General features: G+C 45.3%; 1 protein-coding gene across 1 annotated transcript in view; it reads left to right on the plus strand.

Moving 5' to 3' along the window:
* Positions 1–6,067, plus strand: part of LOC138371992 (A-kinase anchor protein 5-like) — a 22,703-nt gene extending 16,636 nt beyond the window's left edge. The window contains exon 3 of the mRNA XM_069337020.1: positions 6,053–6,067. Coding sequence (XP_069193121.1) covers positions 6,053–6,067 — 15 coding nt within the window. The remainder of the gene's footprint in view (positions 1–6,052) is intronic.
* Positions 6,068–16,042: the final 9,975 nt, after the last annotated feature.

The raw sequence follows: 16,042 nt of genomic DNA on the forward strand, positions 1-16,042 counted from the left end.
TGTTTGTGGGTAAATGGTATATAGTCTGTTCCATTTATCTCCCCCCAAATGTCCCGCTTTCCCTTCCTGATCTTAAGCACCTCCTGGACTCCTTGCCAAAGCCGGTGCTCCTTTTGGGTGATTTCAACCTGTCGACATTCCCTCTGGGGTGATGTTCTGACAAACACCCATGGCCGTCTTTTCGAACCGTTCGTCCTCGCTTCTTCTCTATCTCTTCTGAATTCTGCTGAGCCCACTCATGTGGATTCTCGAACTCGCACCCTTTCCTGTCTTGATCTTTCTCTCTGCTCGTCGTCCCTTTACTTACATTTCACGTGGCAGGTTCTTGATGACCTCCACAACAGTGATACTTTCCCTATCCTCGTTTCTTTTTTCTCTTTCCACCCTCCCCCTCTCCTTCCCTAGGTGGCAGTTTGCCAAGGCTGACTTGAGCCTATTTATCCTCCGGCCTACTTTCTCTGACCTCTCCTCCCTCTTCCTTGTCCTCCTTCTTTTTTATGACACAGTCTTCAACGCTGCCCTCCGCTCTGTTCCTCGCTCTTCTTCACAGAGGACACGGAAGTGCGTTCCCTGGTGGAATGCGTACTGTGCTCGGGCTGTCCACTGTAAGCGTGCAGCCTGGAAGAAACACCGCCGCCGGCAGACAGCTGATTCTTTTATTCTGTTTCGGAAGGCAAGTGCGGTGGCCCGTAGGACCATCCGTAAAGCTAAACGTGAGAGTTGGAAATCTTATGTTTCCACCATTACGTTCGATACTCTTCTGACACAGATCTGGAAGAAGATCCGCAAGATTGCGGGCAAGTTCGTTCCAGATGTCTCGCCGGTTCTCCACCCTCCGTGGGACTCTTGTGGCGGATCCAGTGAAGGTCGCGGCCGAACTGGGTTCCCACGTTTCTTCTGTTAGCTCTGGTTCTCATCTTCCTCAATTCTTCCTTCTTTGTAAGCCTCTTCTTGAATCTTATCATATAGATTTCCGCACTCATCTCCGCCTTCCCTATAACGATCCTTTCTCTCATTCAGAACTTCAGTCTGCCCTGGCCCTCTGCGGATCTACGGCGGCGGGCTCGGATGACCTTCATTATGAAATGCTTTGCCATCTCCCTCCGTGCACGTCTCGGTATTTACTGAGTCTGTATAACCAGGTCTGGGAGTCGTCGTCCATCCCTGAGGCCTAGCTCGATGCCGTTGTACTCCGTATTCGGAAACCAGGGTCTCTCGGTACGTCCCATAAGGACTTTCACCTTATTGCTCTCATGAGTTGTTTGCAAGCTGTTTGAGCGTATGGTAAATGACCGTTTGATGTGGTTCTTGGAACCCCATCACCTCCTCTCTCCTTCTCAATTTGGTTTTCGCAAGTGCCGCAGCACGACTGATGTCCTGGTGAACTTGGAGGTCTATATTCGTACTGCCTTTGCTGCGAAGACCTCCGTTGTTGATGTCCTTTTTTTATCTGGAAAAGGCTTATGACACAACCTGGTGATACCATATTCTGTCCCAACTTCGTTCCTTTGGCCTTCGTGGTAATCTCCCTCTCTTCATTCAAAGCTTTCTCTCTCGTCGTATCTTTCGAGTCAGGCTTGGTACCACTCTCTCTGCCTCTTTTCGGCAGTATGAAGGTGTGCTTCAAGGTAGTGTTCTTTACTACTCTTTTTCTGGTTGCCCTCATTGGTCTTCTTTCCTCCCTTCCTTCTGGCATCTTCTCCGCTCTTTATATTGACGATCTTGCCCTTTGCTGTCGGGGTGATGGTTCGCCTCTCCTTCAACGCCGGCTTCAACTTGCGATTGATGCCGTGTCATCTTGGGCCACCGATCATGGCTTCAAGTTCTCTACTACTAAGACTTGTGCCATGACTTTTACTCGGAAGCGGGTCGTTCTTTGTCCCTCTTTGTCACTTTATGGTCATCCCCTTGAGTACAAAGATTCCACGAAGCTTTTGGGGTTATTCGTTGACACTCGTTTGTCCTGGTCGCCCCATGTCTCAGAGCATTCAACATGAAAGTAAAAGGCCCTTAACCTACTTTAGGTTTTGTCCAATACTTCATGGGGGAGCAGATAGATGCACGCTCCTCTATTTGCATTCCTCTCTCGTCCTGTCTAAACTCGATTATGGTTGCCCTGCATACTCTTCTGTTTCTCCTTCTTCTCTTTGCCGTCTTGATCCTTTGCACCATACTGGGTTGCGCCTCAGCTCTGGTGCTTTTCGTTCAACTCTTACCCTCAGCTTGCACGCTAACACTGGTTTTCTGTCTCTCCAGGATCGCCGTGATCGCTACAGCCTTCACTATCATGCGCGATCCTTACAGCATCCTCACTCTCGCCTCTATCGTGCTTTGACTTTTACCCCTCCTGTAGTTCCTGTTCCTCTTCATCACCTTCCTCTTTCTGTCCTTTTGTCTCGCTTACAAGATTCTCTTTTGGTTCGTATTACTAATGTTTCTCCTCGTATTGTTTCATTCTTGCCCCCCGTGCAGAGTCCCCCCTTCCCAAATTTTGTACTTCTCTGACCCGCATCACTAAAGCTTTTACCCCTCCTAAAGTTCTGAAACGTCTTTTCATTGAGCACTTTTCTTCTCACTCCCACTCCGTTCCCATCTTCACCGATGGGTCAAAGTAAGCTGACGGTGTGGGCTACTCTGTTGTTTTTCCTAACCACACTTATATGTGTCTCCTTCCTCCAGAGGCTAGCATCTTCACAGCAGAACTTTATTCTATTCTCTATGCTCTTCGTCTCCTGCTTTCCAGGTGTCAATCCTCCTTCATGGTGCTAGTTGACTCTCATAGTGCCCTCATGGCTTTAGGGTCCTTTAATCCTGTCCACCCTGTGGCCATCGAGATTCAACATTGGCTGTTTCTTATCTCCAGTAAATTTAAGTCCTGGTTGCGTTTTGCTGGGTTCCTAGCCATGTTGGTGTCTCTTTAAATGAGCGCGCGGATGCTGCCGCTAAGGATGCTATCCTCATTTGTCCCATCTCCAGTACAGGTATTCCTTATTCTGACCTTTACCCAGTTATTCATGCCTCCATCCTTGCCCACTGGCAGAATTGTTGGTCTTCTGTTATTGGTAACAAACTGCGTACTCTTAAGAGTCGTGTGTCCCAGTGGCCTTCCTGCTGCCACCGTAACCGGCGGTGGGAAACGGCTCTGGCTAGGTTAAGTATTGGCCATACTCCTTTAACTCACGGTCACTTAATGGAGCACTGCCCTGCTCCTTTGTGTCCAAATTGTATTGTCCTTCTTACGGTGGTGCATATCCTTGTTGAATGTCCTGACTTCCAGGACGAGCATGTGTCTTGCTTTCCGACTGTCCCCAGCGGTCGCTTGTCCCTCAATAGAATTCTTGGCGACTCAGATACTTTTGATATTGTTCGCCTTATGTGTTTTTGTTCTTGTATTGGCATCCTTGGTGATATTTAGCGCCCTCTGATTATCCCGCACATTTGATGGTGCTACATAGCCTTCCCGGTTTGATGCCTTTTATTGATAATTACTTGCTTGTGCTGTCTAAACACGATTATGGTTGTCCTGTATACTCGTCGGCCTCTCCCTCAACTCTTCGTCGCTTTGATGCTCTTCATACTGGGCTCCGACTTAGCTCTGGTGCCTTTTGGTCGAGTCCTGCCCTAAGCTTGGATGTTGAAACCGGCATCCTGTCTCCACAAGATCGCCGTAATCGCTACTGTCTTCACTACTTTATGTAGTCCCTACAACACACACTCTCACTTATGTCGTACTTTGACCATTACCCCTCTTGTGGGCCCTTTTTCCCTTTCACCCATTCCCCTTTTTATATGATTGTCTCGCTTGCAACGTTCTTTCTCGATTTGTGTTATCAATGTTTCTCCTTGTGCCGATCAATCCTTGCCCCCATGGAAGGTCCCTCTTCCTAAGTTTTGTAAAATCTTGACCCACATGACAAAATATCTTGCCCCTCCTTCCGTTCTGAAAGACCTTTTCCTTGCTCACTTTTCTTTACACTCCCACTCCGTTTCCATCTTCAGAGATGGGTCTGAGTCTACGGGCGGGGTAGGCTGCTCCGTTGTATTTCTTGGCAGCACCTATGTGTGTCGCCGGCCTCCAGATACTTAGCATCTTTACGGCTGAACTTTATGCAATTTTGTATGCTCTTCGTCAACTGCTTTCTCATTGTCAATCTTCCTTTGTTGTTGTAGTTGTCCCATGCAGTGCCCTCTTGGCTCTAGAGTTCTTTAATCCTGTCCATTGTCGTCGAAATTCAACATTGGCTGTTTATTATCTCCAGCATATTTATGACATAAAAGTTTTGCTGCGTGCCCAGCTAAATTGGTGTTTTCTTAAATGAGCGTGTGGACGCTGCCGCTAAGGAGGCTATCTGCACTTTTCCCATTTCCTGCAAAGGTGCTCCTTATTTCGACTTCTACCCAGTTATTCATTCCTCACTCTGTGCCCGTTGGCATGATCGCTTTTCTTTTGTTACTGGTAACACACTCCGTGCTCTTCTGAGTAGTGTGTCCCCGTGGCCCTCCTCTTACCACCATAACCGACGGTAGGAAACGGCTTTGGCAAGTTTACGTATTGGCCATTCACGTTTAACTTAAAGGAGCGCCGCCCTGCTCGTTATTTTCCAATCTGCATTGCCTCTTACGGTCGTGCATATTCATGATGAATGTCCACATACCAGGACGAGTGTGCGTCTTGCTTCCTGATTGTCCCTCGTAATCACCTGTCCCTTGATAGAATCCTTGGTGAATCGGATACCTTTGATGTTGTTTGCCTTAAGCACTTTTGTTCTCGTATTAGCATACTTTGTGATATTTAGTGTCTTTTGAATATCCCTCTCATATGACGGTGCTACATAGCCTCTCTGGTTTGGTGTCTACTTTTAATGATTACTTTCCTGTGGGTTAAGTTGCGACCCCGCCACTTGTCCCATGTTACCTATCGTTCGTTACGGCTCGTGACCCTACAGCAGCCAAGCTTTAATTACGTCTAGGGATACGAGAAAACTGCTGTTCTCAAGAGCGGGTCACCAGTATAACCCCTTGATAAGTAATGAGCACATAAATAAAACTCTTCCTTTAGGACTGAAGAATAGATACAAAATATTATATAGATATATATTCAAGACAGTATAATATAAAAACACAGATGGTAAAGTTAACTTATACAACAAACCAAAGTATTGTCATTTCACTTAATATAATATAATATAATATGGCACAACAAGAAGTAACAGACTTATCTCCCACATGTTACTCTTCCTGGTCCCCCGAAGCTACTGAACTCTCGCTCTGACGCAACCCAAATTCTCACCTCCTGTCTGCCTCATCCCAGGATGAGGGATGGAAACTAAGGACTTTTTAATATTTAAAACTAATTGAACAACCACTTGTTCTCAAAACACACAAGAATGCAAATTACAGATAATAGTTACTTACAAAATATATAAGTACAATGCCACCTGTTTAATTACAGAATATAAACAATTATATATACTAAATAAAAGTGACATCTGGAACTTCCAAACTGAACAGGTCCAGCCTTCCGAATCAAACAGGTAATAGACGTGTGCAAAGCAACCGCGCTCCTGTCTCCACTGACGCTGCCACACCACACGATAATTTACCAAAACACAATGTGTGTACATATACAGGCAATGATATAATAAAATAAAACAAGTTATTTTAAATTTATATACGTATTCTGCTAGGAGTACGTAACATCCCACAAGTGGACCTTGACACAATGACACTTGTCCCACAAGAGAAATACTTGTGGGGAAATTGGGGGGGGGGGGCGCCAGACTGTCAGACACAGCAGCTCGCAGAACTGACCGTTTGAATCACAGGTAGCAGATATCTTTGGAAGAATGCATCGTCTACATTACCATGCGCGGTCGCCAAGTTGTGTAGAAAATGTTGGAAAGTCTTGGACCCTTCATGCTGACAGTTCTCTCAGCAATCAACAGAAGTTGGAACAGAAAAGATGGAACAGGGACAGAAGAGGCTTCCTCAGAAAAGTTTCATAGACACAGACCCTTATGTCTGAGTAGTTTCACTAATTTTTCTCTTTTAGCCAGAGAAAATGTAAAAAGTGGGTGAACTGTGCTACATAGCGGCACCACCCAACCCAACATTCATAGAGGCTGGAATGAACGGCGGAAATAAAATAGATACAGAACAAATGGGATGCATTAAGGTGGTATACCGCCAGTGAACTAAGTTCTACTCCAAGCAAGGTCGTGGCTAAATTCCTTAACATTTCAGTGTATGCACCGAGACCGTAAAATTCTTTCAACCCTGTACGCTGGTAAATTCAGGGATAAAAGGTGGGACACAGAACTCAAGCTAATCCCATTAACTTGCACTGGAAACATTTTAACATATTTTACTCGAGAATATTTTGATTGTTTAAACACTAGTCAAGAGTAGCCTAGTCTTTACATAACCAAGTTAGAAAATTACAGTAAAATTCGCCTTTCCCGGTGTTTTTGAGAAAACGACTAGGAAACGCGTGTGTATGGGAACATACAGTGCACAAGTTGAAATTCTAATCACTGCTCAGACGGATTTTATCATTGTTGCAGTCATGTTAGTATCATTACTCAAGCCGTTTTTATTCTCTTAAATACCATAATTATATAATAAAAAATGATGAGCACTGAGGGAAGAAATGTATGGGTGTTTTTTTTTAACTGAGCAGTATTTTCCTTGATTAGACTAAGAATTCTTGAGTAAGTCTCTGAACTTTTACCTGTCGTCAGGTTGTATGGTCTCTGCCTGGCCCATGGTCAGGTTTCTCAGTTAAATATATTAGCCAATATATTTACCTAACAACAAAATTGAGAACTTTAAGTTATTATGGTTAGAAGAGTATAACACTTAAATTAAGTTTTAAATTTTGCCCTGAGGGGCGAGTTTATTTGACAGCGCCACTCATCTTGTGAGTGGACATAGCAGCATGTACAACACCCCCAATAGGAAGAAAACCCGCTGGGTTGTTCATCCCGTTACTTGTACCCAGACACAGCTGGGACTTGCTTAACTGTCTCAAGTGAACAGCTCCTCAAACAAGAAGATTAACATCTGTCAACCCTTAAAAGCTTGTGTTATCTTGTGGGTACAAAATGGGGGAATCTTTTAAGAACAGTATCAACATTTGACAAATAGTGTTTTCCTAACTCAAACAATGTGGGGTATATTATTCTACATATATTTCTAATGTGTCTCGGGTGTTCACATTCACATAGATAGTGGTCAAGCCGGTGTCTGTCACTCTCACCACAGAATCTGCAACTTCGCTGATCAACTGTTGTTTCCATTCCGTATCTCCATGGATATTTGTATCAGACGGATTCTCACTATTACTGATTCTCTCCCGCGTCCTCCTCCTCTTCGTCCATAATGATTGATATTGCCAGCTGCAACCATGTTGTACCATCGTACAGATTCACTGGTTTGTGCTTCAATCCTCCTTTCCTCAATTAACTTGTCACGGTGATGTTGCCTGACAATACCTCTAATTTGTAGTAGTCTTGGGTATGAAGTTTTCAATATGGTCTCCTTCAGCAGCCAGCACATCTGCTCGTTCATTCCCCACATATTACAACATGCGAGGGGATCCACAGAAACTTGATGACTCTTCCCTGATTGGTAAATACGCTCACAGCTCTCATAGTTTCAGCGACTATTGCAAGATTTTCTGCCCAATTTTTACTAAGGCTTTGCAGTGCTGCTTTTGAATGGGTGCAAATCACTGCACCATTAGTGTTTCGTTCTAGAAACCTTAACGCCATAACAATGGCAGTGAGCTCTGCTTGTGTTGAAGAGGCATAATTCTCAATACGCACTTTTTCCTCATTTCTGCGTTGGAAAGCATTATCCTTAATTACCGTGTATGCTGCACCAGCCCTGCCATTGACAGGATTAGATGACCCGTCAGTGTAGATTTCATCTAGTTCATCACTAGCTTCTTTATAAATTTCCTCGAGATACTTGTGCCTCATTTCTTGTAGTATCATGTTGGATTTTTTCGTTGCCATTTCATTTATGATAATCTTGCATGAGTCATCCTCCCAGGGATGTAACCACCTCTCTACAGGCAGGAGCTCACGGGCTTCCTCAAGCAGGTGAAGTTCTTCGAGGAAACAGACTGATCTGTGATGCCATTTTTTTGCTTCTCCTGTTTCCCCCTGAAAGTAGCACAGAACTCAGATTTTTCTTAGAAATATCATTGTTATGGGGATCTCTGGCTATCCTAATTGCATGCTTAGCATTCAGCTCCTTAATTCTGCTTTTAACACTGGGAAGGGACAACTCTGATAGATTGGACGTTTTGGCAGTTCTTGGAACTCCAAGAATGATTGTCATGGCTTCATTCTGAATGATTTCGAGCCTTTTCATATCGTTTTGGGAGAAGTTGTATAAGACTGGTGCGGTATAGTCCATAACGGAGCGCACACAGGGTGTGTACTATTATATTGTGGGTTGGGTGTTGTCGTTGTTGATCCTTCTTTATGGACAACCCAACCCAGAACTCGGTAGAGTGCTTATACTTTACCAGGAGATCACCCTGGGCGCTTCTGGTTTATGGAGAGGGGCTCGACATCTCACGTTTAGGGGATGCAGCTGTAATACTTAGCCTCGTTGTCATGTGCGCACACCCTCTCGAGCCGCTGTGACTCCCCACTCTCCTTAAGTGATATGATCTTCTCAATCCCCTGTGACTTATTAGTTTTCCATCCTACCCTGTCCACAGCGTTTCTTGATTCTTTCTCTCTCTCTCCTTCTTTCCTATTTCTTGGGAAGTCTCACTAGGACAAGGGCAAGCACCAGCAAATTTGAATACATTTACTGGACAAAGCACGTACACAATACATACACACATAATAATAATGAATCCTACACTCTATACTATTTCAGTCAGGTTGCACTCCAACACCATCAGAACTCTATCATCTGCTTATCAAGTGGTATTCTATCTTCTGATTCACTACCTAATACTACCACCCTCCTCAAGTAGGTCTAGTCTTATAACACAATGTTGCACTATCAGCAAGAGAATATATGTTTATAAACACATACAAGGAAAACCAGCGTATGGCTGCAATAACATAAATATTAGTATGAACGTTCCTCGATATACAACAATGATCAATCGATCCACCTATCAATCCTAGAGCACATGTGCAAGTCTCTGTAGGTAATCCAGCCTACAACTGTAACTCTATACTTCAGTATAAATACTCCTTGGCACAAAAATGGCAAACAATCACTCACCTTTCACTGCGTCTTGCACGCTAATGACAACCAAACACTCTACCAACTCCCTACAAGTAATCAACCAGAACTTCCCGTCCACATCTGGAAGTTCACTACCCTGATATCTTCAGGTTCATCCGGGTTTATCAACCAGGATCCTCCACAGCTCTCCTGGCTGCTACACCATGAAGTTTCCTCGAACAGAACTGGAGTTTCGCCACTGGTATTACGGAAGCACGTGACACTCCTCTTCACTGCTTCTCACAGCTCGAGGTCCTACTCTTCCATTACCTTGGAGTCTCATCAACTACTCCCTCTGTGCTGGCTTCGAAGTTATCAGCAACTTCTTCCCCAAAGACAAACCTGCAACCCATTGACACGCCAATAAAAATGTTTCCTTTTAAACACATAGACGAAATAGTCCACACAATATGTTTACATCCAACATCTATCTGCTCTCTACATACTGGTAGAGAGGACTCCCCCATTTGAGCGGGTCCATGCTCTGCCCGGCCAGGTGATCCTCCTCACTCTGGGAGGGTCCTCCGCCGCCGGTCAGTTAGCTTCAGGCGGTCGACGGGAGAGGACGTGCTACTCATCCCTCCAGCTGTCTCTCTCATCTCTGTCCTCTCATTTAGGCTTCCTGCCTTACCAAAACATGTCTAACTTATCAATAAACATTCGCTACTGTCGCTGGGCACACGACGAACTACAAGTAATCACTATAAACTGGCTTAAATTGTGCTTACCACAGATTGTCTAGTCGAGGGCGCTATCTCTCTGACGGCGTCTGATCAGGGTGCTCCCACGGCCCACAATAATGTCTCTGAGCGGCTTAACAATCTCTCCTTGCCATCCAGGACTTGAGACTGCATGTTCCCAGCTTGATTCCACAGCTGGAACGTCTGCACACTTCCTTCCTCTTGAAGGTATATCATACGGGTTCCTTTCTAATGGGAGCTCAAACGGAGCACAGCTTCCCCTTGCGATGTCTGATACTCAAGTGGGGTCAAAGCTCTCTCGAAGCGAGCCTCACACCTCCAGTAAATTATCCACATCTCCTAACCAGTCATTTATCTATTTTCTTATTCACTGCCCATTATCTTAAATTGTTTATCAAATCCAACCAACTATTTTTCATCTGTGTCCTCACCTCTATATTTCCTAGACCTTCTAGTCCGGTCAGGCTTGATAGAATAATTCTCAAAGGGGAGACTCGTTTTTCGGCTGCCTGGGATCATAACACTCCCTCCCCCTTGTTTTTGAGAATTATTCTAGTGGCTAGGCTCGAGATAACGCATTAGCCACTACGTTGTCTTGCTCTCTTATGCGCATTATCACCAGGTTATACTCTTGGAGCAATAAAAACCATCTGGTTAACCTCTGGTTTGCATGCTTCATTTTCCTCGGGAAAACTAGGGGATTATGGTCTGTATACACCGTCACTGGGTGTCTTCCCCCACTCACATACACTTCAAAATGTTTCAATGCCATCACCAGGGCCAAAGTCTCTTTCTCGACTGTACTGTACAACCTCTGGTGCTTAACGAACTTCTTCGAGAAGAAGGACATGGGCCGGTAAATTCCATCATTCTGCTGCGTCAGTACAGCTCCAGCCCCTATATCACTGGCATCTACAAATAACGTAAACGACGCTCCAAAATCTGGCGACACTAGTACAGGTGCCTCGGTCAACAGTCTTTTGATCTTTTCAAATGCTTCTTGTGCTGTTCCATTCCACTCTCACTTCTTGCTCTTTGATAGCAAACTCGTCATAGGAGCGACTATGGTGGAGAAATTTCCACAGAACTTCTGGTAATATCCAATCATACCGAGGTATCTCAACAATTCTTTCTTACTCCTGGGCACCGGGAAGTTGTCAATGGCCTCCACCTTTGTTCTTACCGGAGCAACCTCGCCTTGCCCTACTATATATCCAAGGTACTCCAGGCGGGCTCTCCCGAACTCGCTTTTTGCTAAGTTGATCGTCATGTTGGCCTTCTCCAATCGATCGAACAAATCTAAAAGTCGATCCACGTGATCCTTCCAGGAATCAGCAAACACTACAATATCATCGATGTACACTGCGCCTTGTAATTTACAATATCTGGCTCACAACTCGCCAGAAACATGATCTTCTCACAAACGCTCTGACTTCTCTGGCACCTCTTGGCTAGGCTGTCCTTCTTGGACGCCCGCACTCCATTAGTCCACTCTACTTATTGTTTCCACCGTCCGTTCCCTCATCTTCTTCTCTTCACGTCCACAGTCAGACATCTACTGTCTGTACCTCCTCTGTCATCTTCACACTTGCATATACTGCCATTATACTTCCGTCTCCCGTCATCGTACTTCACTCCCTCGTCTTCACCGACGATCCTCCCTTTCGTCTCCTCATTTATCTGAGACCTCATCCTGTTTGACTTCCATCGAGTCCTCGGCTTTCTTCTACTCCTCCATGCTTGTATCATCATCCTCTTCTCACACTTCTCACCTCTATACAACTCCTTTTCTTCTCCTTCAACTCTTCTTCATTCCCTAAAAGTTTCTCTGAGCGCTGTACTACACCCAATAGCACTCGACCTTACATGTTGCTTTACCTCTCCAGGAGTGCTCGTAAGCATCTCTCCACACATACTGTCTCTTCTCCTTTCATTTTCTCGGCTATTACTCTTCTCTACTATCTCTCCACCATGTTTTCTGTGAAACATGTCAACTCCTGACATCTCAAACAACCTATCTCTAATATCCATATGCCTCTGTGCTCGTGGACAACTTGACGCTCTACTCCCGTCCTCAGTATGTCCACATCCTTCGGCATTTCTACTCAGCAAAGTTGTATTCACCTTCCGACTCTTAATTTCAGCGGGCTGGGGTCTACTCAGGTCCATTCTCTTCACATAATTCTCCTTTGGCTGGGTCATCTTCACTTTTGACCTCACCGAGATTTCATCTCCTGAGCTGGACCTTCCTCAAACAGCCACTCTATATCTACGTCGATATCTTCTACCGGTTGAATCGACACTGTCGCATTTTCTCCAGCGTCTTCCTTGTCGGCCACCTCTGCCTTCATCACTATTGAGTCAGGGTACTCAATGGCTTGGCGGTCTCCTGATGCATCTCCTCGGATGTCAGTCAGGTTCACACTCTCAGGTGTCCCACCCAAGCCGTGGCCTTCTGGGCACTCCTCTGGTACAGTCTCCGCCATGACTCTTGGCAACACCTTTGTCCCACACAAGTCATTCCCCAGGATCACTTGGACTCCTGGAACAGGTATGTCGGGGCATACTCCCAACATCACCTCTGCCGACACATATTCCGACCTTAGCTGGACAGTACAAACGGGCATGTCACTCTCAGACAATAACCCATATACTTTCATCTTCCCACTGCCAGCTAATTGTCTATCATTCCCAATCAGGCTTCTCACAATCAAGCTCTGATTAGCTCCGGTATCTCTTAAGATACCAACTTCTACCTCAGGTTGGCCTCCTATACTGATTCCAACCTTTGCTCATGAACGGCCTATACCTCTCGTTCACTAAGTTCACCTTCTGTGGATTGTCTTGGAACACATTAGTATATTTACTTCGGGGGTCACACATGGCCAGAGTCACAACTCTCTTGCCCTGCCGACAATCTCGCATCACGTGACCCAATCCGTTACAATTGTAACAACTCACCTGGGAAAAGTCTCTTCTATATGTACCAGAGCGGCTCTGACTCTGCCCACTCGCATGAGAATTCCTCGAGCCAGACACACTACCTGCACTCTGTGGGGCTTTACTGGACTCTTGATTTCCTGGATAACGATTAGTTTCTCGTTTAGCTCCTCCATCCTCACTTACAGACGAAGTGCGCGATCTACTCTTCTGAGTTTTAGGGTACTTACGTTTATCTGCCCATTTATGAAAATTCTTCCTCCCCAGACTCCACTGGGTCTGCTATTGCTGCGTCTCGCCTTGCTTATCACTCTGTTCTCCCTCAAGCTCTTGTATGCTTCAGTAATCATATCTGCTCTATCTGCGGCATCTTTCACCTCCTTTACTCCCGCTTCTTGGATCTTGAACTTTGTTTCGGGATGCATCATTTCTAAGAACTTTTCCATGACCATCAATTGCTTCAGGCCAGCGTAAGATCCAACTCCGGCAGCCACAATCCATTTCTGGAATCGTCTTTCCAGATCCCTTGCTGTCTCAGCAAAAGTACATGCTCCAACCATCACCATCTCTCTGAAACGCTTCCTATAAACTTCTGGGGTTAGCTGAAACGAGCGCAGTATGCTGCTCTTTACTGTAGCATAATCCTGGCACTCTTCCAGTGACAATTGGGTGTATGCCTCCCTGGCTGCACCGGTCAATCTTAACTGGACCAGCTGGGCCCATTCCTCCTGTGGCCACTCCTTTATACTGGCTACTTTTTCATAATGCTAGAAGAAGCTCTCTGCCTCTTCGGGAACAAACAAGGGAATGTCCTTCTCCCTAACCCTAACGTCTGGTGAGTGTGATACCTGGGTGGTGCTCTCTGGCATCCCATGTTCAATCCTTTGTTCAGCCAAGGTTCTATTCGCTTCTATCTGCATTCGTTTTGTTCTCTCTTTCTTTTTCGACCTGGGCTTTTTCTTTTTCGACCTCCAGTCTTGCTTTCTCTTTTCCTTTCTCCATCTCTAGTCTTGCTTTCTCTTTTTCTACCTCCAGTCTGATCTTCTCTTTTTCCCTCTTGGCTTCATTTTTCATCTGGAGTTCCAATTTCATCTTTTCCAGCTGGAACTGTCTCTCCTCATGCGGCATCTGGAGTTTTAACTGGAACCTTTCCAGACTCCTGCTACTGCGGCTACTCTTACTGCTCCTAATCGATCCCTGGGATCTCACTTCATACTGCCCATCGTCCTCCTTTCCACTTTCAGCTCCTTTTTGAGATCCTTGTTCTGCCGCTTCACTTTTGGCTCTTAACTGCCTCAGGATCTCATCCTTCATCCTAGCTACTTTAGATGCTTTCAATCTAATGCCACATTTTTCTGCTATTTGTTTTAATTGATCCCTCGTGCAGCCTTCCAAGTCCTCAGGCTTGCCTGACTCCACAAATGCGTGCACCTTATCCATCTTGTCCTGTGAGTCTTTCCAAGAGAGAGAATATACACCTGTGGTCACACAGTGTATCTATTTCAACTAGGGGTGTACAAATGCACTCTTGGACAGGGTGCGGGTGTGTCAGTTCACTCTCCCGGACAGGCCCCCAATTTATTATATTGTGGGATGGGTGTTGTCGTTGTTGATCCTTCTTTATGGACAACCCAACCCAGAACTCGGTAGAGTGCTTATACTTTACCAGGAGATCACCCTGGGCGCTTCTGGTTTATGGAGAGGGGCTCGACATCTCACGTTTAGGGGATGCAGCTGTAATACTTAGCCTCGTTGTCATGTGCGCACACCCTCTCGAGCCGCTGTGACTCCCCACTCTCCTTAAGTGATATGATCTTCTCAATCCCCTGTGACTTATTAGTTTTCCATCCTACCCTGTCCACAGCGTTTCTTGATTCTTTCTCTCTCTCTCCTTCTTTCCTATTTCTTGGGAAGTCTCACTAGGACAAGGGCAAGCACCAGCAAATTTGAATACATTTACTGGACAAAGCACGTACACAATACATACACACATAATAATAATGAATCCTACACTCTATACTATTTCAGTCAGGTTGCACTCCAACACCATCAGAACTCTATCATCTGCTTATCAAGTGGTATTCTATCTTCTGATTCACTACCTAATACTACCACCCTCCTCAAGTAGGTCTAGTCTTATAACACAATGTTGCACTATCAGCAAGAGAATATATGTTTATAAACACATACAAGGAAAACCAGCGTATGGCTGCAATAACATAAATATTAGTATGAACGTTCCTCGATATACAACAATGATCAATCGATCCACCTATCAATCCTAGAGCACATGTGCAAGTCTCTGTAGGTAATCCAGCCTACAACTGTAACTCTATACTTCAGTATAAATACTCCTTGGCACAAAAATGGCAAACAATCACTCACCTTTCACTGCGTCTTGCACGCTAATGACAACCAAACACTCTACCAACTCCCTACAAGTAATCAACCAGAACTTCCCGTCCACATCTGGAAGTTCACTACCCTGATATCTTCAGGTTCATCCGGGTTTATCAACCAGGATCCTCCACAGCTCTCCTGGCTGCTACACCATGAAGTTTCCTCGAACAGAACTGGAGTTTCGCCACTGGTATTACGGAAGCACGTGACACTCCTCTTCACTGCTTCTCACAGCTCGAGGTCCTACTCTTCCACTACCTTGGAGTCTCATCAACTACTCCCTCTATGCTGGCTTCTAAGTTCTCAGCAACTTCTTCCCCAAAGACAAACCTGCAACCCATTGACACGCCAATAAAAATGTTTCCTTATAAACACATAGACGAAATAATCCACACAATATGTTTACATCCAACATCTATCTGCTCTCTACATACTGTGAGCGCGGACTCTCTCAGTTTGGGCGGGTCCATTCTCTGCCCGGCCAGGCGATCCACCTCAATCTGGGAGGGTCCTCCGCCCGCCGGTCAGTTAGCTTCAGGCGGTCGACGAGAGGACGTGCTGCTCGTCCCTCCAGCTGTCTCTCTCATCTCCGTCTTCTCATTTAGGCTTTCCTGGCCTTACCAAATCAAGTTTAAGTTATCAATCAACATTCGCTACTGTCGCTGGGCACACGACCAACTACAAGTAATCACTATAAACTGGCTTTAATTGTGCTTACCACAGATTGTCTAGTCGAGGGCCTA

This window comes from Procambarus clarkii, chromosome 37, assembly GCF_040958095.1.
Source record: "Procambarus clarkii isolate CNS0578487 chromosome 37, FALCON_Pclarkii_2.0, whole genome shotgun sequence".
Lineage (NCBI taxonomy): Eukaryota > Metazoa > Arthropoda > Malacostraca > Decapoda > Cambaridae > Procambarus > Procambarus clarkii.